This window comes from Mesocricetus auratus, unplaced genomic scaffold, assembly GCF_017639785.1.
Source record: "Mesocricetus auratus isolate SY011 unplaced genomic scaffold, BCM_Maur_2.0 Super-Scaffold_100707, whole genome shotgun sequence".
NCBI classification, from domain to species: Eukaryota; Metazoa; Chordata; class Mammalia; order Rodentia; family Cricetidae; genus Mesocricetus; species Mesocricetus auratus.
The window spans coordinates 4,411,419-4,437,568 of NW_024429269.1; the positions used below are offsets into that span (position 1 = coordinate 4,411,419).

Below are 26,150 nucleotides of genomic sequence, written 5' to 3' on the forward strand. Positions count from 1 at the left end.
TTTTGGCTGGGGGTGTGTCCTGGCGTGCCCCCCTCCTGCTCTCAGCCTTTGATTCCCAGGCTGTTCATCTGCCTCCCGCACAGCATGCTGTCCAGGTCAGAGGGCCACTGCATACCACTATACCACTCATGTAAGGGAGAGGGCAAGGTAGGCAGCTGCCTATGCTCGGACAGCCTGTAGTTACTTCCATTGCCCTGCGCAGGCGTGGGAAAACTACTCATGTGGGCTGCGGGGGCTCTCCTCTTCCACTGGCAACCAGAACAGCATCATTCCCAATGTGCGGGATTGGAGCTTATCTTTTTGGCATGCCTCATGAAATTTTAAAAACCCTATACACCAAAAAAAGTCTTAAAATAATAACAAAAGAAACCGTGATGCAGAAAGCCACTTAAACAAGATTGCAGGTAGCACTGGGTATAATATCTAGACCTAGCATGAGATCTGGTTTTTTTTTCAAAACTATTTCAAGTTATTGAATAGTCAAGGTACAAAAACATTTATTTAAATTAAACATTTTCAACAAATCAATATTCATAACTGTTCCATGCATATGTAGTCTTTTTAAAAAATAGAACAGAGTAGCTTAATGTCTGTGATACTGTCTTATGAGATTATTAATACACATCGTGACTGGGCACCAGTCAATCATATCATCAACCGTTCACTATTTATCACCAAATGGTATATACAGTAATAACATAAAGACTAAGTATATCTTATAAGTGATTTTATAATAAGACTTCTGGGAGGGGGAATCTGTCAACAATACAAAATGTAAGACGGCGATAACAGCAGAATATACAAACACATTTCATAAAGGTAATAATACACACGTGTTCAAGGACAGACAAGAGTCTGCTAGCTCAGTGTTAGGTATGTTCCTTCAAAGGAGGCTTAGGGGATGGAAATGTCTGGGGTGGGATCAGAGCTCAGAAACATCTTTGGGTGTCACGGTGTGTTCATTTGGGACAGCCAAAGGATGGTGGGACAGGGAACTGTTCTGATATATCCACTTGAAGAACAAGAAGCACATTCCTCTCATGACCAGAGGACTCATGCCTGGGGTTTCAAGTCAGGAGCCCTTTGAATTAGGGGCCAGTTTGGAGTGGAGGGGAGAGCAGAGAGGAGAAGGAAACCCTCCAGGAAAGGGTGAGGAGCAGCAGACAGCCGGAAGGGAGGCCTCCTTTGCATCTCTAGATAGGGCCATGCTGCAGCTGTGCTGGAGAAATCAGTACACCCGGATGCTGCTGCTTTGTGGACAGTGTTTTTAGGTTCCTAGCTCTTTGGGTCATTCAGTAGGGAAGCAGTGAGACACTGCTACAGGTGGGAATAATCTAAATCAGGCTACAAACCCTGGGAAGAGGGATGGGCCTGCATAACGGCATCTCACTCTGCAGTCTTCTGGAGTGTAAGTAACAAAAAATAATGTAGCTAAAGTATATATTAAAAACCAAAAAAGAAAAAAGCAAACAAAGAAACAACAACAAAAAACTTCAAGTCTGGGTGTGGTGGCACTCGCCTTTAATCCCAGCACTTAGGTGGCAGAAGCAGGCTTTGAGTTCGAGGCTAGTCTGGTCTACAAAGTGAATTCCAAGACAGCCAGGGCTACACAGATGAACCCAGTCTCAGAAGAGAAAAAACAAAACAACAACAACCACACACACACACAAAAAAAACTTTGAATTCAATTTTGTTTTCACTGATACAGCTGAACATATTCATTAATTTCCCAAACCAGGGTACATGTTTCCTTAAAAAAATTATGTTTAATATATGTGTGTGTGTGCATGTGAGCATGCTCAAGCACATATATAATTCGGAGAGGCATGTGTTATGGCATGCACGTGGAGGTCAGAACACAGCTTCAGGAGTCAGTTCTCTCCTTCCATGGAGGCTCCAGGGATAGAACGCAGGGTGTCAGGCTTGCAGCAGGTACTTTTACCTACTGAGCCATCCGGGGCCACCTTGCCAATTGAGAACATTTTTCTCAGTTGGAGGAGTTCCTTTGAAACTCTAGGGCGGCTGTAGACCAGAGACCAGAGAAGCAGAAAACCTGGAGACTTGGACAGTACACATAAAGTCCCCGTGAGGCTGCCCATTCCGGGGGTCACACTTTCCTTGGCTTTGAGAGGGCTGTAACTCAGGAACCCATAGAGCAGAGAGGCTTGGCTAACAAGCCAGTCCCTACTTTACAGGAGACAAACAGTTAAGGCTCGTCAAGCCAGAATGGGGTTTTGCCAGTTAGAGACTGAACTGAGAAGGACCCCGGATTCAGGGTCCTTCTCACTGGGAGCACCATAGATCAGACGTGGCTACCTCAAAAGCAGGAGTTCCAATGCAATGGGGCTTCCCACCATCAGCCACGCGGATGGGGAGACGGAAGAGTGGCCGGGAAGTCCTACCCGCATCCAGCTCCTCAAGGTTGTGCTTCCAGGGTGAAGCCAGTGAAACACATTTGAAGGGAGAGAGGGGGCGCTGGATCCTGAATCCCTGAAGGCTCTGGGACAGCAGCTCTGACCTCCTGCCACCGAGGGATGGTAGCATTACAGGTTCTATTTTGCTCAGTGCTTCCGAGGGAGGAGAGGACAGCAGGGCTGGGCCAGGCGCCACGCTTCTGGCTCTATGACACACTGTAGCTGTTGTAGTATGTGGCTGTGGCATCAGCCAGGACAGAGATGAGGCTGGTCTCTGTGGGGCCTGTTGCAGTCCCCTGGGAGAGTGGGGCATGCCCACTGAGGGTCCCAGCCCCTGCAGCAGAGTCAGGGTGGCCAGGAGTGTTCAAATACTGATCAAATTCATTGCGATCCATGTCCCCCAGAAGTTCCACCTGGCTTAGTTGATCCAGCGTGTCAAAGCCAGGATGCTCGGGAGGTGGGGAGAGCTGGCCCAGGTGGGCCTGAAGGCTGGGGTGAAGAGGGTGGTAGGTGGCAGGGGAGTAGTAGGCTGGAGATGGGGGACAGCCCGGAACAGTGGACATCATAGAAACCCCTGGGGATTGGCCAAGGGCCAAAGAGCCTAGAGGGTGGCTGCCGTGGAGGGGACTAGGCGTGAACTCTGGTGAGTAAGGGGGTCCTGGTAGGTGGGGGAGGTGGTGGGGGTGACCATGCTCCTCGTGACACGAGGATGAGAAGAAGGTCTGCTCAGGCTCCAGCGCGTCCAGGGGCGACATCTCTGGGGGTGTGGGCAGCCCATAGGGGTATGTGTCCACACTGCCAGGGGCACCAGCTGTACCTTCATGGTAACAGCTGTGTAGTCCGGGCAGAGTAGCACCTGGGGAGTACTCACCCCTGTCCTCCTTCTCCCCTAGTGCACCCCTGCCAATGCCGTTTTTCTCAGGCAGCGTGTTCTGGTCACGAGAGAGGGAGCTCAAGAGGAAGCCGGGGTCCACGCGCTTGCAGAGACGCTTGCCCTGCTTCTTTCTGCGGGGCCGGTACTTGTAGTTGGGGTAATCCTGCATGTGCTGTAGGCGCAGCCGCTCGGCCTCATCCACATAGGGCCTCTTCTGCGACAGAGTCAGCGCCTTCCATGACTTTCCTGATCACACAAACCAGAGAAGGGCATGCTCAGACTCCAAACGGCTGGTTCAGCCTTGGCACCTGCTTCAGCCTCATGCCTCTTAGCATTCCATGTGCAAACACCGTTGTCCCTCTGTTCCACCCAAAGGAACCTTCTCACAGCCACAAAGGACACCATCTGCTTCTATTCCCTTTTCCTCCCAGATCCCACACACCGTGAAGGGGCTGAACCCACACTTCTTGTTTGCACTGCATAAAGTTAGTTTCACAGGGAAAGTGCTTAAAAATCACCATCTCACCCCAAAACACCAGATGGCTCAACCAGTCCAAACTGTGAGAGTCCCACCTGACCCAGTCATTAGCAACAGAAAAAAAAATCTCAGGACCATAATATTGACTGGGGTTCTTTCTATTGTTGAAGGGTTGGCTCTGTTCATTCGTGCATTTTAATGTAAGTACCCTGCTGCTAATGAAGAGATAGCAGCTGTTTACTAATGTATACATCTCAGTAGCCCAGCCCAGTCAATTATATCATCAAGAATCTCATTAAGGCTCACAAATAACTATTCCTCACCTCTGCAGGTCAAATAGACTCTGCTATGTGAAGATATAGGTACAGCTTGAAAGCTAACATTCACAAACACAGGCACACTCACATACACATGCGTGCTACCATTTTCTCCCATGGAATTAGGACCTTTTGAATATAGCAGGACACTTGCTTAGCCACAGCTCTTCACAGAGGCAAACTCCTTAACTTCCCCGGGTCTCTATTCTTCCGTACAATAGCACATGCTGCTTCCAACTCAGGCTTTCTTTTTAGAAGCATCTTCTCCATGTAACCCCACTGGTGATAAAATGCTGCTTGTATTTGATTTCTATTCATCATTCCCTACCTGTATGTTGCCTTGCAAGTCACTTTGGTATCCCTCGTCCATCTTTCAGTGGGCATTATGCAGTCCTGCTCCAGAGATTTCCAAGGATCACTTCTAGACTACTTAAACTGTTACCTCTCAAGGTGGGCATCTACAAATTTAGCATGCTCTCTCTTGACCTTAATGTACCCTGAAGTTTCAGACCTTCTAGTCAAGAGGACAAGGCATCAGGCCATGTAAGTCCTGAAAAGAAAGAGGTCATATCTTGCCACCGGGCATAATCCACATGTGGCTAAGCATAGGGTCGCGCATGCCCTGCCCTTGTCCCCACAGTCCTTACTCCTACCAGCTGACTTCATGGGTCAGGATATCATAGGATAGTGAGAGCTCAAAGACAGAAGTTATCACAAATTTGCCAGTTGTTGTAATTAGCTGTTACTTAGAGTTATGACTTGAAGAGTGTTCCCAGCACCAGATGTAAAGATGGCTCTGGTTCTCAGGCTGTGACTGAAATCACAAAGCTCTTGCAAGAAGTCCAGGATGCAGACACACCTCACACTCTATCCATGATCTGAATATAAAATGTGACTCTGGTATCCAGATGTACCCAAATGCTATATAGTATTAATAAAATACCATTTCCATTTTAAAATAATTCCTAACAAATGTCTAATTTGTGATACACCTCATTCATAACACACAAGACATACTTCACTTAATGTATTCATGATATATTTCACTTTCACCTGTGCTAAAAATCCCCTACCTAGGTCTTAAGGTTAAGGTTTGGAATGCCTATAGTAGCAAAAGCTGGGAGTCTCTTACCCAGGCCTTCTTTCCCTCTCATAGGCCAAAGAGAGAAGAAAGAATTCAGGAAAAAAGCCACAGGGGTGGTTGCTGCTGCCCACGTTAGCAGGCACAGGGTCTCTGTTTTTAATAGGCAATGAATACCTGCTGTTTTCTCTCACACTAGTTAGGGTCAACTTCTGGGGTGGGGGGTGGGAGTCTTTTCTGCGAGATGAACTGTGCCCTCTTGCAGACTAGGGCTCTATTCCAGATAGAATTAGCCCACGGGAAGATTTGTGTCTCACAAATTTGTGTCCCTGCCCTTGCCCCCCAAAGCAGGCAGCCTAGATTCTTCTGCAGGCTCTCCACCTTCTCTCTCCTCCCACCAGGGTTTACTACAGAAGCCTGGTCAAAAGTGGTAACATTCTGTCCTCAGCTGTGACTGGTCAACAGAGTGATGAGGGGGAAATTAAGAATTCATAAAGCTGAAAGGGTTTGCATTTCTTAAAAAATGCTCTTAAAGTCTCAAGAAAACAATATAAGCTTTCAGGTTAAAGAAAAATACTGTTGCAGATATTAGTCTATTTCTTGTTATACCAATAGAGTATAAAATATACAGGTTTATTATTTTGTATGAAGGAAGGGACCTCCAAGGCAATGCTCACCAATACAAGCTAGGGACAGCTGGCCACAAAGTTGGACAAGAGGTGCTTGGAACCACACAACCCTCACGAACTGCTTTCGGGGGCTCCAGACAGCCAGCGGGCTGAGTCCTCTCTCTAGGCCCAGGCCTTTTGCCAGCAGAAAGTCAGCCCTCTCTCTGTGACTCCAAAAGAGGAAAGAGTCCAGGTTCCTACGGAAAAGGGCAGGGCTTCAACCCAGTAGCGGGTGGGGTACAGAGGCCTGCATGTCTCTCCTGGCCAGCCTGGTGCCCTCTGTAAACACAAAATGATTTGAAGGGATTTCATTGATTAAAATAAACAAAAACTATGTTGAAGGGTAAAGAGGTTTGAAGTAAGGTGAGGTAAAAAGGCATTTGCCATCAAGCCTGAATGTTTGGTCCCTGAAGCCCATATGGTGGAAAGAATGATCCTACTCTCCACCTGAAAGTTGTCTCTGATCGCCCCCCCAACACACAAACACTCACTCACTGTGGCATACTCTTATGCATATATACACACACTAACACATATATAACCTCTCTCTTTCTCTCTCTCTCTCTCTCTCTCTCTCTCTCACACACACACACACACACACACACACACACACACACACACACACACACCGCTCTGGGTACTGGTTTTCTAAGAACGTTTTAGCATTTTCATCTCCGATTTTTCTGGCCGGCCTGTCTGGCCCCAGCCAGGATTATCCACGGACAGCGCCAAGGCTGCAAACATGAAGTAATGGGGTCTACAGACCCTCCCTGACTGTTTCAAGTACCTTTTCAAATTATCTACACTTCTATGATAAATAGGTAAGTGAATCAAGTCTATTCTGGTGAATATCTTTTATTGCCCCCCCCGTTAAATAACAAAAAAATGGGGATTCTTCCCGGTGAGGCCTCGATTGACGTACATTCGTTATCTTCTTATCGGTGACACACTCTCTCTGTCCCAGTCATACAACGTGGGAAATGATGGAGTCTCCTGCCTCAGTCTTCCAGCCAACGCGGGTTCCACCCAGGCTGAACATAACCACCCAGCTGAGTCCCTGAGCCCGAGTTCCAGTCCTCAGGACCCGCTGCCGGGTCTCGCCCGCCCCTGGGACCCCGGTTTCTGCTCCGCATCCCCAGGAAGGAACCAGTACGGTTTCACTGTGGGCCGCTCAGGCCTGGGTGGTGTCGGTGCTCGAAGCCCCCCTCCCCCTCCCTCTGCGAATGGCGCTATCACCCGCGCGGTCCCGGCACCAGCTTCGCGCCCCGCGCACTTACTCACCCAGCATCTTGCTGAGCTCCGCGTTGTGCAGGTCTGGGTTCTGCACCGCCAGGCGTTTCCTCTCGTCCTTGGCCCACACCATGAAGGCATTCATGGGCCGCCGGATCCTGCTCTCAGAACTCTTGTCCCCAGGAGGTCGGGGGACGGCGGGCGGCGACAGCCCATCCGACAGCTCGGTTTCCAGGGCAGAACACTCCAGCCCTTCGGTCCACGGGTAGGCTCCCAGGAGCGAGGCCATGGCCGAACGCGGGTCACTTGGCTACGCCTCGTGGGGCCGGCGCTGACCTGGCCCTTGCTCGGGTCGCGACGTCCAACTTGGCCCGAAGCCTCGGGCTGGGCCCTTATTTATCAGCTTCGGGCCACCGGGTCCTCCAATGACTCTCAGGGGCGGCGCGGCCCCTCCCGGCTGCCCCGCCGCGGCGTCCCCTCTGCGACCTGCCGGCAGGGGGAGGGAGGGGCTGGGCCTGTCCCGGTGCCCGCCCCTGTCCTCACCTCCGCCTCCCGAGCCTGTCCCGGATCAGCAGCGCTCGAGTGCAGGTGATGCAGGGCCACTGGGAGCGTGCGCGACACCCTCAGTCTCTCCCCTGCTGGCGCGAGAGTCAGGTACAGTCCCCTGTCCCGCGACCCCGGTCGCCCTCCGCCCTCCGCCCAGGGACCAGGCTCTACCAAAACTCCCGCGAGGGAGAACTGAACTCAAACGGCTTTCGCAGGGTTACCCGAAGAGGAGAGACACTGACCATCAAAGTCCCTAGTTCGGCCAGGACACACCTACGGTTTCGGTCATCTGGCCCCAGACAACCAGGGACGTCTTAGGCCGATGTGGAATTTACTCGGACCTCGGGTTCTGCCCAGTGCCCGTCCCAAACTGGCAGACACTCTAGGTCTCTGAAGGGGCATCAGTCTTGGTTTTCTGCCACCCGATTTTTCCTCTTCCCGTCTTCGCCCCATCCCATTCTTCCTGCTGTCGCCTCCCCGCAGTCCGTGTCTGCAGATCCCTTGCTAGTAGCTCTTTCGCGGAATTCTTTTCTGGAGTTTTCGCCTACTCCAGAGAAGCCGCTTTTATGCTCCTTTGTCCCCCAAAGGCTTTGTTGCAACTCAGGGGCCTCCTAGGTTTTCTGCATCCTGATACTCCAGGCTAAAAGGGCTATGGCCTGGGAACTTGAGACCGCCTACCCCAGATGCATGCGTACCGGGGCTGTTTCTGCTGTTACACCAGCGGTCGCACACAGTAGGCACTCAAGAACTGCCGAATGAATGAATGAACGAACGAACAAACGAATGAACGAACGAATGAATGAGTCAATACGGCTCAGACACACCCCTCCATAGAAACCACAGCAAGCGATACTAGATCCCGGAATTTGACCCACAAATATTTGTGGCACGCCACCCCATGTGGAGGCTCCGCAGAGGCGACCTTCGAAAGAGGCAGCGTCTGAGAGGACAACTGTGGGGTTGGATGTTAGAGCTTGCCTAGAGTTACTGAAGGCGTGACAGCAAGTCCAGTATCTCTCCCAAGACCTTTTGTAATCCTAAAACCAGCCGATAAGGCTGACCTCACAGGCGGTGATGAGGTAAATACAGTGAGCTGCGGCTGTGTAATCTTTGATGGAGATACCGCTCTAGTCCGAAATTCCAGCGCGCGATGACAGAATGCGCAGATGGCCTCGCTTGCAACGTGCTAGTCAGCCAGCGCTGAGAAGCTGCGAGTGCCAAAGAACCGCAACTTCTCCAAGTTTAAGACCCAGTGTTACCTTCCAGGACCCCAGACAAGATTCATCAGGGCATGTGCTTTCGGTATAAAACAAACTGGCATTTTCTATCTTCCCCAGCAGCAGCGCTCCAAGGCCGGTGTCCCCCGGTGTCCCTTAAAGCCAGGGGTCACCCTCACACCCCCATCCCCGCTACTGTGCAAGGCCAGAGCTGCCAGCCAAGGGTGGTTCAGCGGGACACTGGCCCGGAAGGGGCTGGTGTCCTGAGGTGCAGGCAGCTGGGCCGCCAGGCACCTGCACCAAACTGGAAGGTTTGCAGAGACGGTATCCATCATGGAAGCGGAAATTCCTATGGCGGGGGTCGGGGGGGTGAGGGGTGGGGATGGGGGAGGGGTGGCCATTTGCAGTGTTGGGCCTTGCTGCCAGGAATGCTTTTCCAGAAGGATCTCTATGTCAAAATGGTTTTCCTTGAGAGGGAGGGCTCTTTGAGGAAAGGGGACAGCGCGACAGCAGATCACTGGAGCCCGCTATTTCCGACCATATCTCAGCCCTAGGGCCAGAGTATTTTTAAGCAGCTTCAGAGACCCAGCGCGGTGTACTCTTGTACTCTTGGGAACCCCCACTTGAGCGCACCCTAAGTGGCCCTTGTGCCGAGGGCCCCTAGGAGTCACACAAGGTGCCAGGGTGTGAAGATGCTGGGCTTGTGGAGGAAAGAGTCATTAGGGAAAGGCTACAGATACCTTGGCAAACCTGGGGCCAAAAGTGGGCCTGGGTTCACAGAACACACGTAGGGAACGTTGCTTCTAAGTGCTTAGTTTCATACATTTCATCTGGTGATAGTTGTGAGTCTGGAGACAAGGGATGGCGCTCACTCCTGAGCCCTTGCTAGCCTGCTCCCGACCCGCAGCTTGGGAGCCATCTGCAGGCTGGAACCCCGGCTGGTTCTTCATCTGAGAGCACGTTCTGCGACCAGTGTATGTTGGGGGGAGAGGGCGCAAAGGACACAGAGTTACTGTGACCCCGTCGCCTTGCAGAGTTCCACTCAGTCCCGGAGAGTCTAAAGCCTGCTGAGCCACCCAGCTATAGCAGATACACGACCAACCCGACCAATCAGAGCCCTCCCAAGCACCCCATGCCCGCTCAGGACTGGCCCAGGACTGTGTTCATCATGTGTTGGTTCAGAGACTGGTGTCTCCATGTCCCTGCAAGGGTTGTCAAGCACTGATCCTCGGTAGGCAATGCTGCAGAGTCAAGGCACAGGGGCTGCTGCTGGTCACGTAGGGGCATAAACCCTGAGTGGCAAGGGATCCCTGGCTCCTGCAGATTCAGGATAGCAGAGTCGCCCATGCCAGTACCTGAGAAGTGAAGGGGACACTGGAAGCCACCTGTGGACCATGCAGCAAATGTATCTGCACAAAGTCAGAGCCAACTCACACAAGCCACCCGTAATAACCCCTTTCTCTGCTTACCTCTTAAGTAACTTCTAGTTTTCACTTTCCCCTTCTTCCTTCTCTGTCTCCCTTCTTCCCCCTTCCCCTTCTTTCCTTCTACTTCCGTCCCTCTTCCTTTCCAGTTCTGAAATTCTCTAACCCCGGTTTTCCAGGAAGACGTAACCTAAAACAGAAACCCTCAAATACACATTAATGAACTGTGAAACAATAGAAAAATGACACATAGGTAAAAATCTAAGAGATTTAAACGGCCAGGCCTTCAAAATTCTCTCTTAACTTAAGGAGATTTTTCCATGGCTGGGGGCGCTGCGGAGAGGGAGCGGAGCTGGCTTGCAGGTTCCTGATTTATCAAGACCCCTGTGACTTGCCCTTTTTACCCCTTCCCCTAAGCTCTCTAACTTCAGGCAGTTTCAGCAGAACTTTTCTCACAGTCACACCTAGAGGTCAAGTTGTCCTGGACCAAATGGGCCAGGAGCAGCAGGAGCTGGCCCCGCCCTGCCTACTCACTGTGCTCACAGATCGCCTTGAGTGACTTCTGTTTTTCTTTCCCCTTCATCTGTCTGTCTTTCCTCTTCCTTTCCCCTTCTGTCCTCCCTCCCTGTACTTTCCCCCAGCCCCTCAATGGGTTCCTCACCTATGCCTGGTTCAGAGTTAGCAACCCCCATCTCCTTATGTTTGCCCTAGAGAGTTCATCTTTTTCAAGCCACAGACATCTTTTCAAAGCCACCGAAGATAAACCTAGTGAGGGTCCTAATTTATAACAACTTTCGAGATGAAAAGTAACAGCTAGGATCTGAGACGTCCCTGTAGGCTTAACTGAGCAGACTGAAGCAGACAGAGCACAAGGACACCGTTACAGAGTCTCACAGGTCACAGGGGCAAAGGTCCTCTATGTGGAAAGGAGTTGTTCTCAGACTATTTTGTTCCTGGGTGTGGACCCTTGATACCTGTAGACTCTTCTGTAACAGTGGATTCAGTTACAGCACTAGAATATCAAAACTATGCTTTCTTAAAGTTCCTCAGATCATATATCCTAGGTCCCTACGGCACTCTCCCCACCCCACCCCCAACATGCCAGCTCTCCTGTCACTTGTCTGACTAATCTTGCCTCCCAGGAGGAGTACTGCCTGGACTCTAGAAGTCAAAACCAACTCATCACGGCTGGTTATGGAAATTTTTATAAGCTAGCCAACCAGTTGGTTGTGCCAGGTCGAGGGAGCTCATCTGTAAGATGAAGGATCTCAAGGAACCCTGAAATGAAGGCCCTTGTTTTATGCACTTTCCAGTCGGCACTAAGAGGATCCACAGAGATCCAGATGGGAACACGTTTTCTAGCTTAACCTGCTTCCCTCACCCTGAACAGTCAGCTTGCCCCAAAAAGAACATGCTGCCACGCCGCTGCTTGGAAATGCTGGACTTAATTGGTTACAAGTAAACTCTTGGATTCTGATAAAGGAATTAACAAATCAGCTGGGTGTGGTGGCGCATGCCTGTAATTCTAGCATTCTGAAGGCAGAGGCAGGAGGATCAAGAACTCAAGGCCAACCTCAAGTGAGTTCAGGATTAGCCTGGACTGAAACTCTGCAGAGAGAGAGAGGGGGAGAGAGAGAGAGAGAGAGAGAGAGAGAGAGAGAGAGAGAGAGAGAGAGAGAGAGAGAGAGAGAGAGAGAGAGAGAGAGAGAGAGAGAGAGATCAACTAATGGTTAGGTCAAGGAAATACATTCACCATCCTGTCTTTTTCAAATGCCTAGAAAGAGTGAAAGTGAGTAAAAAATTGTTCAGTGCAAACACAACATGGAAGATAAATGTTTGCTTAGGTACGCACATCTGAGTCCTTTGTGGGGAGTGTCAGGCTGATGATGACAGTGGTGGCGAGACAGCCTGATAGAGATCTCATCTCAGAGCTCAGTCACCAGCTAGCAATTCCAATGTGAGAGAGCCGAGGACATTTCTTGTTTGCTTAGCTTATGGAATTGCCTTAATGGGTGGACTCAAAATTACTATCATTTTGTGTTGTATTTTTATTGAGGTACACCATGTCTTCAGAAAAGTGGGGGTGCATTCTGGCTGTTTCACACGGTGATCACACCTTAGTGCTCAGAGTTGGAAGTGTAACGTTCCCAGTCCTGCTGTTTTTAGTTGCCTGCCCAGCCACATCATGAAATGGCAAGTTCTGATAGAACAAGGTCTTTCATTCTGTTGCCACCAAGCCTGACAACCTGAGTTTGATTCCTGGAGCCCACAAGGTGGAAGAAGAGAACTGACTGTGGTGGTTTATACACACACACACACACACACACACACACACACACACACACACACACTGGGTCGGTGCCCCAGGGCTGTGAAGCCCTAGGACTTGAAGCATCTGCATTAAGCGAGTAGAAAACATAATATGCATCCGTATTTGAAACTCTAGGACCTAAGAGAATAATTTGCATATTGTGGGCACTGGGCCAGAAGAAGAGGAGGTGGGAAGAGAGAGTGAACTACGGATGAACCATGTGGGTAACAAGAGGGTTCTCTCAGTGGCCTTGCTTTCCCGCTGCTCTGTTTACTCAGAGCAAATCAAGGAGTTGCCTGAACCCTATTTCTGCCATATTTGCTTGTGTGCAGGGTCGTTATGTTCTTCCAGAGGATGACGTTTGATTGGATCCAGCCTCATTGCATTCAGCCCTGTGTCCTGTGGGGAACCCGATAGTGACCAGACATCTGGAAGATGGCCTTAGACTGAGCCTCTTCCCCATTGGATCATTTGCTGTCACCTGTCTCCAGCGGCCTCACTGTCAGCTACTGAGTCTGCAATAATAGCAGACCTCCCTGCTGACATCAAAAGGTGTTTGGAGATGGGATGGGATGGATGCACCTTAAGTGTGTATTCACATGTAGAAATAAGACCATGCCCTGTGCTTCTTAAACATTATGCTTAGTGGACCCAATGAGGCTAGATCAATCAAACGTCATCTTCTGTAAGAACAGAATCCCCCTTCTACCCATGATGGAGATTTGAGGATCATAGCTTACCCCCAGCCTCACATGCCTACAAAGCTGGAGAAGAAATAGGGAACAAGGGTGTGCATTGTACAGCAGAGCACAGGATGTTGAAAGGGACACTGCTGTGTGCTGCCAAGGTTTCTAGCTGCATCCAGGGGGGCCTGGAAACCCAGGGAGACCAGGAGACTCAGTGAGCTGAGGAGATAGTTCCCAGCTCAGGAAGGACAAAGCCAAGAAAGGAGGCTGACTGAGGGTGACTGGGAGGTGGGAGGGGGAGGGAGAGGGGAGGGAGGAGGTGAGGTTTGAAGTTCTTCTGGAGTACCCACAGAAAAATGATGCACACATGTGCTCATGCCTGTGTGTGTGTATGTGAGAATGCCTGTGAGTGTGTGTGTGTGTGTGTGTGTGTGTGTGTGTGTGTGTGTGTAAATGCTGAGTCTTTGGAGAGAGCACTGGTGAATGCAGGAGAGCAGTTGCTGGTCTTCCAAACTCTCACAGGGACAGAAAGATTCTAGACTAGAAAGGTCTCTAAGACATGCACGTAGCCTGAGGGGTGAAACAGCCTATAGTCAGGAAAAACATCAATCAACAGAAACAACCCGAAATGACAGGCCTGATGAGACAGATAACAGTAAAGGAGCTTTTAAAAACACACTCTCTCCAGGAGGAAAGCGGGGATGTGAAGAGAGAAGAGAAAGTCTAAAGCAGACCCAAATCAAAGCCAGAAGCTGCAGGAGACAATGCGTGAAACACAAAATACGTGATACAGGGAGAGCAGCCAACCGGATGCTGCAGGAAGCCATGACAGCAAACATGGGGTGTGTCAACATGAACTCTCCTGAGGGAAAAGCAGAGAAAAAGCTAGAAGCAAGCAGGAGCAGCAATCTGTGAGGCAACACCAACTGCTGAACACAAAAGCAGCCAGAGTCTCAGAAGGGGGGAGGGCTAGAAAACAGGTTTGGAGGAATAATGGCCGAAGAGTTTCCGAATTTAACAGAAGTCAGGAGCAACAGTTCAAATGGCACAAAATCCCTGACCAGAGGAGATGCAAAGAAACAAGACTGGGCACATGGAACCAGGCTGGTGGCCAGTGAGGCCTCAGCTGTCCTCCTGTCTCCTCCCTCCGCAGTGCTGGGGTACAGGCTCGGGTGTGTGCTTATTCTCCACTTTTTGAGTGAGTGCTAGGCATTTGAACTCAGGTTCTCATGCTTGTTCAGCAAGCAAAGGCTTTTTCTTACCTGCTGAGCCATCTTCTCAGGCCATTAGTACCTGACAATCTTAAAAAGCACTGAGAAGAGAAATCCTATATACAAAGTAAGAGATGGGACTGCAGTAAGGCCTTGTGATAGAAATGTTGTAATTCAGAAAGCAGCATGGAGTAGCAGTGTTTATAAAACTCCAAACCCAGACTTCTCAACCTCCAGTTATATACCAACTACCTACTGGGTACTTAATGAGGAATTTGTTTTGACTCATGGTTTTGAATGTGGAAGTATTCAAGGTTGGACAGATACCTCTGACAGGAGCCATGGCCCATACTGTTTCATGGCAGAGGACGTCCCACGGCAGATGATATACCATGACAGATAACATACTGTGGCAGAGGACATCCCACGACAGAGGATGTCCCATGGCAGATGATAACCATGCTGCTGAAGGAGTAACATGCCAGATGACGAGTAAGCCACAGTCTCGTGGCAATGCATAGATTAATAGGAATGGGTTCATAATTAAGACAGAGCTAGGCAATAAGAAGCTTAAGACACCGGTCAACAGTTTAATAATTAATATAGTGTCTGTATGTTTATTTGGGGCAAAGCAGCTGTGGGACCAGGCAGGGCAGAAACCTCCATCTTGAGCAGATGATACTCCATGGCAGAGAATAGCCCATTACACACAATGTCCCATGGTAAATGATGTCCCATGGCAGAACACATTCAATGGCAGAGCACATTCCATGGCAAGGAGGCATGTACAGTGGTGAGTCGCAGATTCAGAAAGGGCAAGACACATGGAGTGGCCTCTTCTCAAACCAGATCCTTCTTGCAGTAACTAAGCCAGGCTCTTGACACCTAAGCACTCCCATGAGACTAATGTCAATCACCCATCTGGGGCAGTGTTCCTATGGTCTCATTGTTTCCTACCACCTCTCCATGCTTTACATTAAAGCTTCCAGCACATGAGTCTTTGGGGGACATGTCATATCCAATCCAATCCAGCAAAACCATCTTTTAAAATGAAGGCAAACAAAAGACTTTCCAACATACAAAAGATAAGTGAACATCAATCAACGGGGAAGCACTGCATTAAATGTTGAAGAAAGTTAGTCTTTCAGGCAAAGGATTGTGGTGCCACACAGACATCTGGGTCAACATAAAAGAATGGTAATATAATATGCTGGCACACATAAAATGTCATTGAAAGATCATTGTTTTTTTTAAAAACCCAACTTCCTATGGAATTTAAAACAATATATAAGTAAAACAGTATAATAACAATAGCACAAAGACCAAGAAGAGGGAAAGGAAGGCACATGATTGTAAGGCTCTTGAATGTTATGTATATGTAATGTACAACTTTATTTCATGGGAGACTGTGATAAGAGACACAGACTGTAAACTCTATAGCAACTACTTTAAAAAGTGATAGGCCATTAACGTATATAAAACCGAATAATAGAAAGTAATGGTTGTAATTTATTTAACACAGGAAACAAAAATGAGAAACACACAAGCAAGCAAACAACAACAACAACAACAAAAACCCCGAAAGGTCTGGTGAGAGGACTCAGTAGACAAAAAGCATTTGCTACTAAAACCTGACTACCTGAATCCAGCCCCTAGAACCCGGGGTGGAAGGAGATACACACACACATCTAATTTAATTTAAAAACCAAAGCAGGTTGGATAAGTCAAAACAGTAAGATGCTAGATTAAAATACAGCCACACTAATGATCATGTAAAATATTTATGTGCAAAAAATCAGCAAAAGCCAACTAGAATAGTTCATAGAAATTGTCTTATAAACAAAGCCTTAGATTAAATGGAGAGAATGGAAGTAATGACTCCTGCTGGCATGCAATAAGACAGGAAACACTTAAAGAGACAGAGCAGGCATGAGTGTCAAACTCAGGTAGGACAAAAGCACTAGAATTGCAAGAGCAGGGAATTAAAATGTCTATCATTATAATGCTAAGAAAACAAACAGCATTCAATATCAGATAGTAACATTAGCAGAAAAATAATATTTCTAATAAAGGTTAGAAATTAAAAACATAGACGAGTATGTCAGCAATTGGCAGGCTGGACATGGTCAAGCTGAGAATCAATGTTCTTGATATGTCATAGAAGTTTTCTAAACTGTAGGAAATGGGGAAATGGATCAGAATGTCCAGGACAACAACAGGTGAGACACACATAATGGGAACAGCAGACGGAAAAGGGAAAAGGGAATGGGAGCATCAGAAGCAATGGCGTGTGATAGCTTCCCAGCCAAATATCCCGGAACCCAGAAAATATCAGATAAACAGAGAAAAACAGCAATAATCCCCTGAAAACAAAACACAAGTTAAAATCATGAAAGCAGCCAAAGAACAATCATCTCGTCATAGGAGGAGACTGGGGGCAGGTTCTCTGGGTCTCTCCAGAGTCTACATGAGCAAGGAGACAGCAGAAGGAAATATTTTAGTGTTGAAAGTAAAAACCACAAACCCAAAACCAATTCAACTAAACAACAAACCCCACCAAACCACAATTCTGTTTCAAGAGCAAGAGAGAGAGAGAGAGAGAGAGAGAGAGAGAGAGAGAGAGAGAGAGAGAGAGAGAGAGAGAGAGAGAAGGAAGAAAGGAAGGAAGGAAGGAAGGAAGGAAGGAAGGAAGGAAGGAAGGAAGGAGAGAAAAAAGAGAAAGGAAAACTTTTTGGATAAACAAAAATTGGTTGTGAGCTACCTTGAAAGAAATGTTTTGTTTTTTAAGTTCTTCAGGGTCTGGAGATACCCAGGCTCAGCGGTCAAGAGTGATTGATGCTCTTGAAGACTACTCAGCACCCGCACCCTATATCTCACAACCACCTACTGTACCCCCAGCCCCAGGGAATCCTTTGCCTTCTTCTGACCTCCTGGGGCTTGAGCACACACACACACACACACACACACACACACACACACAATCTTTATTAAAAATGTTCTTCAGAGAGAAGTAAAATTCTGTAGGTCAGCAATTTGGAACTATATAAATAAAGGTCTTCAAAGAAAGGGAGAAAAAGACAAAATAATTTTTGTTCATAGCCTGGAGTGACTGACCCAGGGACTTGTGTGTGTTAGGCAAGTACTCTACTGTGCTACTGAGCTACAGCTCTATCAAAAAGTGATTGGTAGTTTTTATGATTCTTTAATACAAACAGCAATGTATTCAGTCATTATAAGAAATAGGTAAGAAAAATGAATGACAGAGAGGTAAGAGATGAGGGTGAGATGCTGGGACCCTCAGTTACCACGTACTTGCACTATCTATAATGGTGGGCAGTGCTATTTGAAAGCAGACTTCAATTAGTTGTAAAATGTACATTGTATATCCTAGGGTGACTAGTAAACAAGTAAATAATTAATATGCTAATGATATGCAAATAAAGGCGGAAAATGGAATTTACAAAGAATGCTCAATGAAGCTATATGGTAGACAAAGAGAGGAAATGAAGTAACAGGAAAGAGAAATGGTAGCAGACACAGGGCATAATTCAGCTGTATGATGACTGTGTCCAAGGCCAGTGCTTTAAGTGTACACTCAACTAGAGGCCGTCAACATAGGTTAAAAAGCCAAAGCCCAGTGGTATATCTATCCTAGGCCAAAGGCACAGAAAATGTTTTCAATACAAGCATAGAAAATTTTACAAATCTAGGGAAAAGAGGCCCATTTATGTACAAGAGGCATACAGAACACCAAACAGGAAAAGAAAGAACTCCCCACATCAAATCATTGTAGATCACCGAGAAGTAAGGCGTATTGAGAAAGAGAAACTTCAAGAAATTCCAACTCATGTGGAAAGGTACTCCCTGCCCCCACCCCAGCAACAGATGACTTTTCACCAGGAACTTTAAAGCCAGGCCTTGACTGAAAGCAAAGACAGCATGCACAGAAGGGCCTGTGTTGAAAGTTCCCTGTTTGACTTTTCCATGGAAGCACACAGATTCAGTGTTTTCTACCAATTTGTCTTTTATAGCAATTAAAATATGACAGACGCATTCGTTAAAAAAACAAAGGAATAGAGAAAAGTATACCATGCTGGTTTTAATCAAAAGAAATCTGAGCCAAATCTGGTGGTACAAACCTATAATCCCAGCCGTGTCATTTAGCAAGACCCTGACTCAAACTAAAATGTGCAAAGAGGGCTGGGGACACAGCTCTGTAGTAGGGCACTTGTCTTCCCACTCAGCTGACTTTGTATAGGGACCTGTGCTGACTTCCTCCTCATTTCCTTTCAAGGAGGTCTGTTTTCTTTATCTAAAAGCAGGGATTAAGTCTAACATTGTAAGGTTAAGATAATCTTCTATAGATTGTTCTGACATCAACCACACACAAAAACTCTACTCCTTTACAGCCTCCGTTCATGTGTATCATAACCCACATCTCTATATATTATATATTCATTAATGTAGACATAGCTGCTTTAATTAACATACATCTGTATATATTATACATTTATCAATGCATGTATTATTATATCTGCATATATTACCTATTCATTAAAGTAGATGCATCAATTTGAATTAATGTACATCTGTATATATTATTCGTTTATGTAGATGCATAGTCATCTTAATAAGTTTATCTTTCAAATCCCATATAAAATTAAAAAGTGGGGCTGCAAAGAAAGATATAGAAATGCTTTCTAAAAACTTATATAATATGTATGAGTGCTTTCTTGCATGTATGCAGGTGTATCATATGTGTGCAGTGCCCATGGAGGGAAGAAATAAGCACTGGATCCCCTAGAACTGGAGCTACAATTGGTTGTTAGCTATCATGTGGGTGCTGGGGTGCTGGGAGAGCCTGGGTCCTGCAGGAGAAGCAAGTTCTCTTAGTCACTGAACTTTCTCTACAGCCCCCTTTGCCTACATTTCATGACCCAGAGAACAACTGGGAGGCTCTAGGGCATAGACCACCACATGGTGACAACTTCGGACCCATGTGCACGTGGGCCCCAGTCCTGGCCTAAGTATTTGCTAGTTGAATGATTTTGAGAAACTGTCAATCAAGCAGTGTCCTGCCTTTCACATCAGAATCAGAGTGGTAAAATTTCCTCTGAGTGCCCTGAGGATAAATTGGAACATACTTACAAAGCATCAAGTCAATAAAGGGTGGTAATAAGACATTTAAGCTATCCTTCCTGGCTACCATAAACTGGGCAAATATTGGGGTGCAGAAGGCAGGAACTGAAGTCCTTAAGAAACTTAGGAAACCCTTCATAGCATTATGACCAACATGAGTGATAACAGAGAAGTTGGGGAGCTGGCTTAGTAGGTTTATCAAATAAGTGTGAGAGTCCAAGTTCAAATCCCCAGCACCTACCAAAAATCTTGATATGGTGGCACATACTTGTAACCACAGCATTGGGAGGATGGGATGGAGACAGTGGATTCTGGGAGTTCTCTGGCCAGTCAGCTTAGAAGAAATGGAAAGTTCTGTTCAGTGAGAGACCATGTCTCAAGGGAATAAAGCAGAGAGCAATAGATACCTGACTTCCGTCTCTGGCCTACATATATGTGCTTGGGTATGTGCAACACACACACAGAGGGTGGGGGAGGGGAGGGAGAGAGAGAGGGAGAGAGAGGAGTGAGGAACCATCCAGAATGGTACAGGAGAGGTCGCAGAAAACCGTTTGCAGAAAGCCATTTGGTCCCTCTCCTGTCTTCAGTGGCCTTGCAACAAATTGCTGCCCCACCTGCGCTTCTCTGGTGAATTTCTGTAGGTTTCCTCCAGCCCTAAAACCCAGGACTCATGAGGAAAGCCTGGCTGCAGTGAGGGAGTTCAAGATCTTCATTTCTGACCTTCCTTCAGAGAAGCATAAAGCCCGCTGGCACCAATGGACTACTCCTACTTAGGTACCCACACAGGTTTTACTGCCCAAGGTGCACATGAACACTCCTTGGCTTGCAAAGTCTTTCAAGGTTGACAGCTTCCTCTTGAATTTGGATGCATGAAATTAAGAACTTTCAACTTCTGTGACCCAGTTAACTGAACCGTGAGCATCGAGGGCTGGGGCCAGGTCTCTGTCAGCTGTGTTCACCGTCCCTGGCAATGTCGTAGCCTGAAGGCTGGTGGAATGGCTAAATGAGCGCCTATGCTGGCATCTTCCCACAGAGTTCTGCGCCTCTCCCCTTCCTTGTGACTTGAACTGTGTTGGTATGAAAGCACTTTACCACCCCCAGAGGAACTAAGCTACATCAATGCAGGGCTAAATTCAGTGATGGAAAATAAAAGCAAGGGAGGGGCCGGGGCGGGGGGGGGGGGGGGGGGCTCAGTAGCAAGCAAGATGCCCTGGGCTTGGATTCCCAGCACCCATGCAAAGCGGCAGCACATCTGTAGCCCCAGTGCTGGGGAGGTGGAGACAGACGGGTCCTTGGAGCTCACGGGCCAGCCAGTCCAGCCGAACAGGTTAGTTTCAGGTTCAGTAAGAGACCCTGTCTCAAAACATCAGATGGAGAGCTGGAGACATGGCTCAGCAGTTAGGAGCTCTAACTCTGAAAACACGGAGACCAGAGTTTGGAGCCCTGGAAACGCTTGTAACCTGGACTTCTAGGGGGGAGTGGAGACAGGAAGCTCACTGGAGCTTATGGCTTTCAGCTTTGCTGACAAGGCAGGAGAGACCCTGCCTCAAAGGAATGGGCAGAGAGTGCTAGAGGGAGGATAGCTGATGCTCTATTTTGACCTCTGAACATGAGGAACACACAGACACTAATGAATGAATCTTTAAAATAATAGGCTGGAGAGTGACTGAAGGCACTCACATACACATAAAACATAAAAATGAAGCACAGTGTCCTAGACTTTCTCATGATCAGAAAGGGGTGAGCACCTGGGGAAATGGCCGGTGGGGGAGGCTTTCCCTGCCCCTTCAGATGCTGGTGGCCTCTGGACTCCTGGGTTAGGTGTGAAGTGAGCGAGAGTTCTTGTTTTAGGGCTGGAGCTGTGAATGGATCCGGATTTGGAAGCTCCCCGTCTGTGTCTCTCCCTCTTCCGGCTCACTTAGTATCATCTGTTCACCTCAGATGGGCAGTGCCTTGCCTCAGCATGGCAGGGTTTTGCAATCCCTCCCAGCTAAATTGCAACAACTTGCTTGACTCGGGGTTGCCTCGGAGTCCCTGGCAAGGGAAGGATCTCGAAGCCTGTCACCTGAGAAGTCTGAGTCAATGTAAGCCCTTCCCAGCCCTGCCCCAGGGCCTGCTCACAGGTTCCCACCTTCAGTGGCCAGCCCTAAGCCTTCCTGGGACTCAGCTGGCTTCAGGATGACCTGACAACGCCTTTCAGTGTCTCATCCTAAGCCCGTCAGTCCTGCACGATCACCAGCAGAGCTTGAGAGCTCCAGAGCCCGGAAGATGACCCAGCATAGAACTCATAGAACTCCCACTCTAGGTCTCGGCTACCCGTGTGTGCCAAGAGTATGGCCACTGCCTAGCTGGGCTCCCATCGTTACATGAGGAGCTTCTACATTTGAAGATGGCTTAAGTCCACAGCAAGTTAAAGAGTGAGGTAGGGATTTCCTGTGTGCCCCTGCTCCCAATTCACCCTGCTGATCCAGTACCCACTTCCCACCCAGGGTGGGGTGGCGGTTACAGTAAGTGAACCTATATTGGCGTCTCCCAGAGTCCACAGTGGATGTGGGATCCACTGAGGAAATTACTCACTCTTGCTTTGGACAGTGTGTACTGCATCCTTGTCACAGTAAGTACTTAGTTTTCATTTTCTCCTTTGGCCAGCTGGAGGCAGAAAGAATGCTTCAATTACCAGCTGCTAGGTCCCGCTTTCATTTAATCCCTCTGCCACCCCTGAAGAAAGGAAGAGGGTCTTGTGAGGAGTCATGAGGCTGTAGCGGTCAGGGAGTCACAAGGCCGGCCCTATAGGAGAAGCGGGTCTCACATATACGGGGTATACATCAGTTCCTTTTCTGTTGCTGTGATCAAACACCATGACCAAAAGCAACTTATATATGAAAGCATTTATTTTGACTTATGATTCTAGAAGGATAAAAGTTTCATCATGGAAGCCACGCGCTGGTGGTGGTGAATGCCTTTAGTCCCAGCACTCAGGAGGCTGAGGCAGGCTGATCTCTGAGTTCCAGGACAGCCTGGGCTGCACAGAGAAACCCTGTCTCAAGAAACAAAAACAAAAGCAAACACGTTTCATCATGGCGGGGAGGACACGGCAGCAGGAAGCTGAGAGATCGCATCTGGACTGCAAACAGGAAGCAGAGAGAGCAAACTGGAGGTGGGGTAAGGCCATAGACTCTCGATGTCCACCCGCAGTAACACCTCCTCCAGCAAGGCTTATATGTCCCAAAGGTGTCATCATCTCCCCAAACAGTGCCACCAACTACGTTCAAACACATGAACCTAGGGACAACATTTCCTGTTCAAACCAACTCAGTCAACTCCCTGGCCCCCATAGGTTCATGGCCGTATCGTAATGCAAAAATGTGTTCAGCCCATTGTCTTCCACAGTCTCAACACTGTCTGAAAGTCCTGAGTCTCCTTTGAGACTGAAGGCAATCTCTTAACTGTGACCTACATAGAATGAAAACAAATTACATAGTTCCAACACACATTCCCTTCCCGAAGGGGAGGAAGGAGAGCAGAGTGAGCAGCGCTGGACCAAAGCAGGACAGGAACCCACCAGGGCAGACACCAAGTACTGTAGTCCCAAGCTCACTAGCCTGTCTCTCAGCTTTGCTGCAGGTAGCACACATCTCTTTTGGGCTACTTTCACTTCCTGTATACATCTCGGCCAGATATCTTACAGCTCTGGCATCTCCAATATCTTGGGGCCTCCCCAGAAACTCAGGCTTCACTTTCACGGCTTCCCACAGTGGTCTCTCAGGGCCTTGATGCAGTGACTCCAGTCAGAGGTAGGGAGCCATAGAGAGGGGAGAATGTCTCAGAGATTTGAGAGTGGACAGGGAGGCCGGATGCACGTAGGGCAGTTCCCATAGGCAGAGGGGTCCAGCAGGAGTGCTATGCTGTGAGCTCCAGGAGAGGCCTGTTTCATCCACACATTGTCCGACCTCAGCCAATGTGCAAATGTATATGCCTCTGGGCAACATGCGCCATGCTGGGAATTTCAAGGAACCTCAAGGAAGGTGTAACTGTGGCTGGCACTTCCTTCCTGTGGTGTACCTCTGGTCTTTAGTACACAGGTTCTTGTTTCTTTCTGGTCTGTTTGCTTTTTATGAAGAATCCTGGCCTAAAGAGTACATCCCAGTGGTGAAGTCCTCACCTAGAATGCACGAAGTCTTGGGTTCAATCCCAAACATTGCAAAAACAAGCCGAAATATTGTAATATTTGGGCTGTTGGGATGCCTTAGCAGGTAAGGGTACTTGCCACCAAGCCTGATGACCTGAGTTTCATCTTCAGGATCCTCATGGTAGAGGGAGAGAAATGAGTCTCTAAAATCATCTTTGGACCTTTACACATCACTCACAAAAATAAATGTTTAAAGAAGTGTAACTCTTACAAAGTCCTATACTTACTATGTGCTAGGCACCGTCCTGGGTGTCACAAGGACACGCCTTCAGGATGGAGTGGGGAAAGCAACACAGACTTTAATACAAGGGGACTTTGATGGGGATAGAAGTGCAACACTGGGGCTGGGAGTGGAGTTTGGGACAGGAAGGGCTACAGAGGTCATGGAGGCCTGCAGGTAGAGAAGTGAAGTCCTGTCGGGCTACAGGGACAGTCTGTGGCAGGGAGCCAGAGCTAGGGAGCCACAACACAGGGGAGAATGTCCCAGAGATTTGAGAGTGGCAAGGAAGGCCAGATCATGCAGGCAGTTCCCATAGGCAGAGGGGCCCAGCAGGAGTGCTAAGCTGTGAGCTCCAGGAGGACAGGCCTGCTTCATGCACGCTGTGGAGGACAGGGGAGAGCAGCTGAAAACTCTCAATACCAGAGTCGCCGTCTGTGGGTGCATGTGGTTCCTATGACAACAGCGGGACCAGAGGGCAACCATAAAAGATGAGCAAGAGCTCCTTGATGAGTCCTAGAATTTGAGGGAGCTGGGAAAGGCCACCTGGAGAGGTAGGTGAAAAGCTTGGCCTCACGGAAGTGCAGGCGGAGCTAGGAAGCGTCCAGGATGCAGCAGAAACATAGACCAGGAGCATCTCTACAGAGAGGGAAGAACAGCACAGAACCTCCAAAACACTCAGGGTGTGTGGAGCCCTCCCCCTCCAAGTGGAGGGCAGGAAGAGCCAAGGAGTAGAAAGCAGGCTGGGGAGGACTTTCTAGAACGGCCGAAGGGGGAGGGGAGGATACGGGACACATTCGCCACTCTTGGGCCATGATCTCCAAGGCTACTCACCACCTCAGTGCTCCACATTGTGAAGCTGAGTGGACATTTTACCAGACACCTCAGTGGTTGGCTTGGTCCATTCCAGCTGAAGGGTTATCTCCGGCAGTGGGTGGAGTAGGCTGTCTCCCTTGTCCCCTCAGCAGACCTGCTATGACATGGTCACTGGAGAGCAGCTGGGCTCTGGCACTCACATGGACTCCAGGGGGGCAGCAAAGATCCATGCATGTTGCATTATGTGTGAAGGGACACATTAACAATAACTGTCAGTTAACTGGCTAGAAACGCTGTTGGTAGAGAGATTTTAGTACACATTGACTCCCAGGTTCAGGTTAAATAATGGGCTGGCAAAGAATTCCTTGGAGCTTCCGGCCCAACTGGAGTACTGACTTGAATATTCTCTGGATGAAACACTGCTTAGCTGGAGGAGAGGAGGCTAGGGCCTGGGTGTGTGCAATGGGATTATCTCAGAATCTATACTGGTTGGCTCATAAGGGCAAACTGGGAAGACAGGGATGTGGGTAGATATTTGTGGGTCAGCCTGAAGCCTGAAGTTGGTGATCAAATATTTTTTTTACAATAACGGCCTTTTGGCATCTATGTCCACTTTGCCAGGGAAATCCAGTGTGGAAAATTCCAGATGTAACTAGTTACAAAGTTCTTCCCTCAGTTAAAGAACTTATTGCAGTCTTCCTTACATGGTGACTTAGCGTTACACGAAAATTCAACTCAGGTCCTCAGTCCATTACCTGGTCCCTAAGTGCAACCATCACCACTTCGGGAACTCTGACTCGGCCAGCTTTCTCTGTTCCCCTCCTTTACACAAGGTCCCTGCCTGCCTTTTTCTCCTCTTGCCGGATCCAGGAGGGCTTGTGTGTGTGTGTGTGCCATTTTAATATATTCAGTATTTCCTAAATAGACTGTACTTGTATGCAAGGTTAGTCACCTCCTTTATTAGGACATGGTACTAATTTGCTCATGAATAATGGCACACCATAAAAGCACACACCACACCGGGCACCCTATCTGACCTCTTCTGCTCCATGCCAGCACAACAGGCTCTAAACTGCAGCGGCTGCAGAAGCTGAGAGAGATAAACAGGGTGGCGGGTGGGGAGGAAGTTCTTACTCAAATCTAAATACAGCCGTGGCTTGCTGATCCAAGAGCTGAGATCACCGGGAGAGATTGCAAGCAAACTTTTCTGGGGCTGATTCTTTGGAGCAAACAGGTCTCGGCCTGCTCCTGCCACTCAAGGGACAGGTGAGGAGAGAAACAGAGGCATGGCCTGTGCAGGAAAACAAATACTGCTTTGGGTTTTAGCTTCCA

The 26,150-nt window shown here is 48.4% G+C and overlaps 1 protein-coding gene across 1 annotated transcript; it reads right to left on the bottom strand.

Moving 5' to 3' along the window:
• Nucleotides 1–480: 480 nt before the first annotated feature.
• Sox7 (SRY-box transcription factor 7) lies at nucleotides 481–7,478 on the bottom strand. The gene is made up of 2 exons (XM_005075263.4): nucleotides 7,114–7,478; nucleotides 481–3,534 (listed from the first exon to the last, which is right to left on the bottom strand). The coding sequence occupies exons 1-2, from the start codon at nucleotides 7,349–7,351 to the stop codon at nucleotides 2,621–2,623; spliced, it is 1,152 nt and encodes a 383-aa protein (XP_005075320.1). The 5' UTR covers nucleotides 7,352–7,478; the 3' UTR covers nucleotides 481–2,620.
• Nucleotides 7,479–26,150: the final 18,672 nt, after the last annotated feature.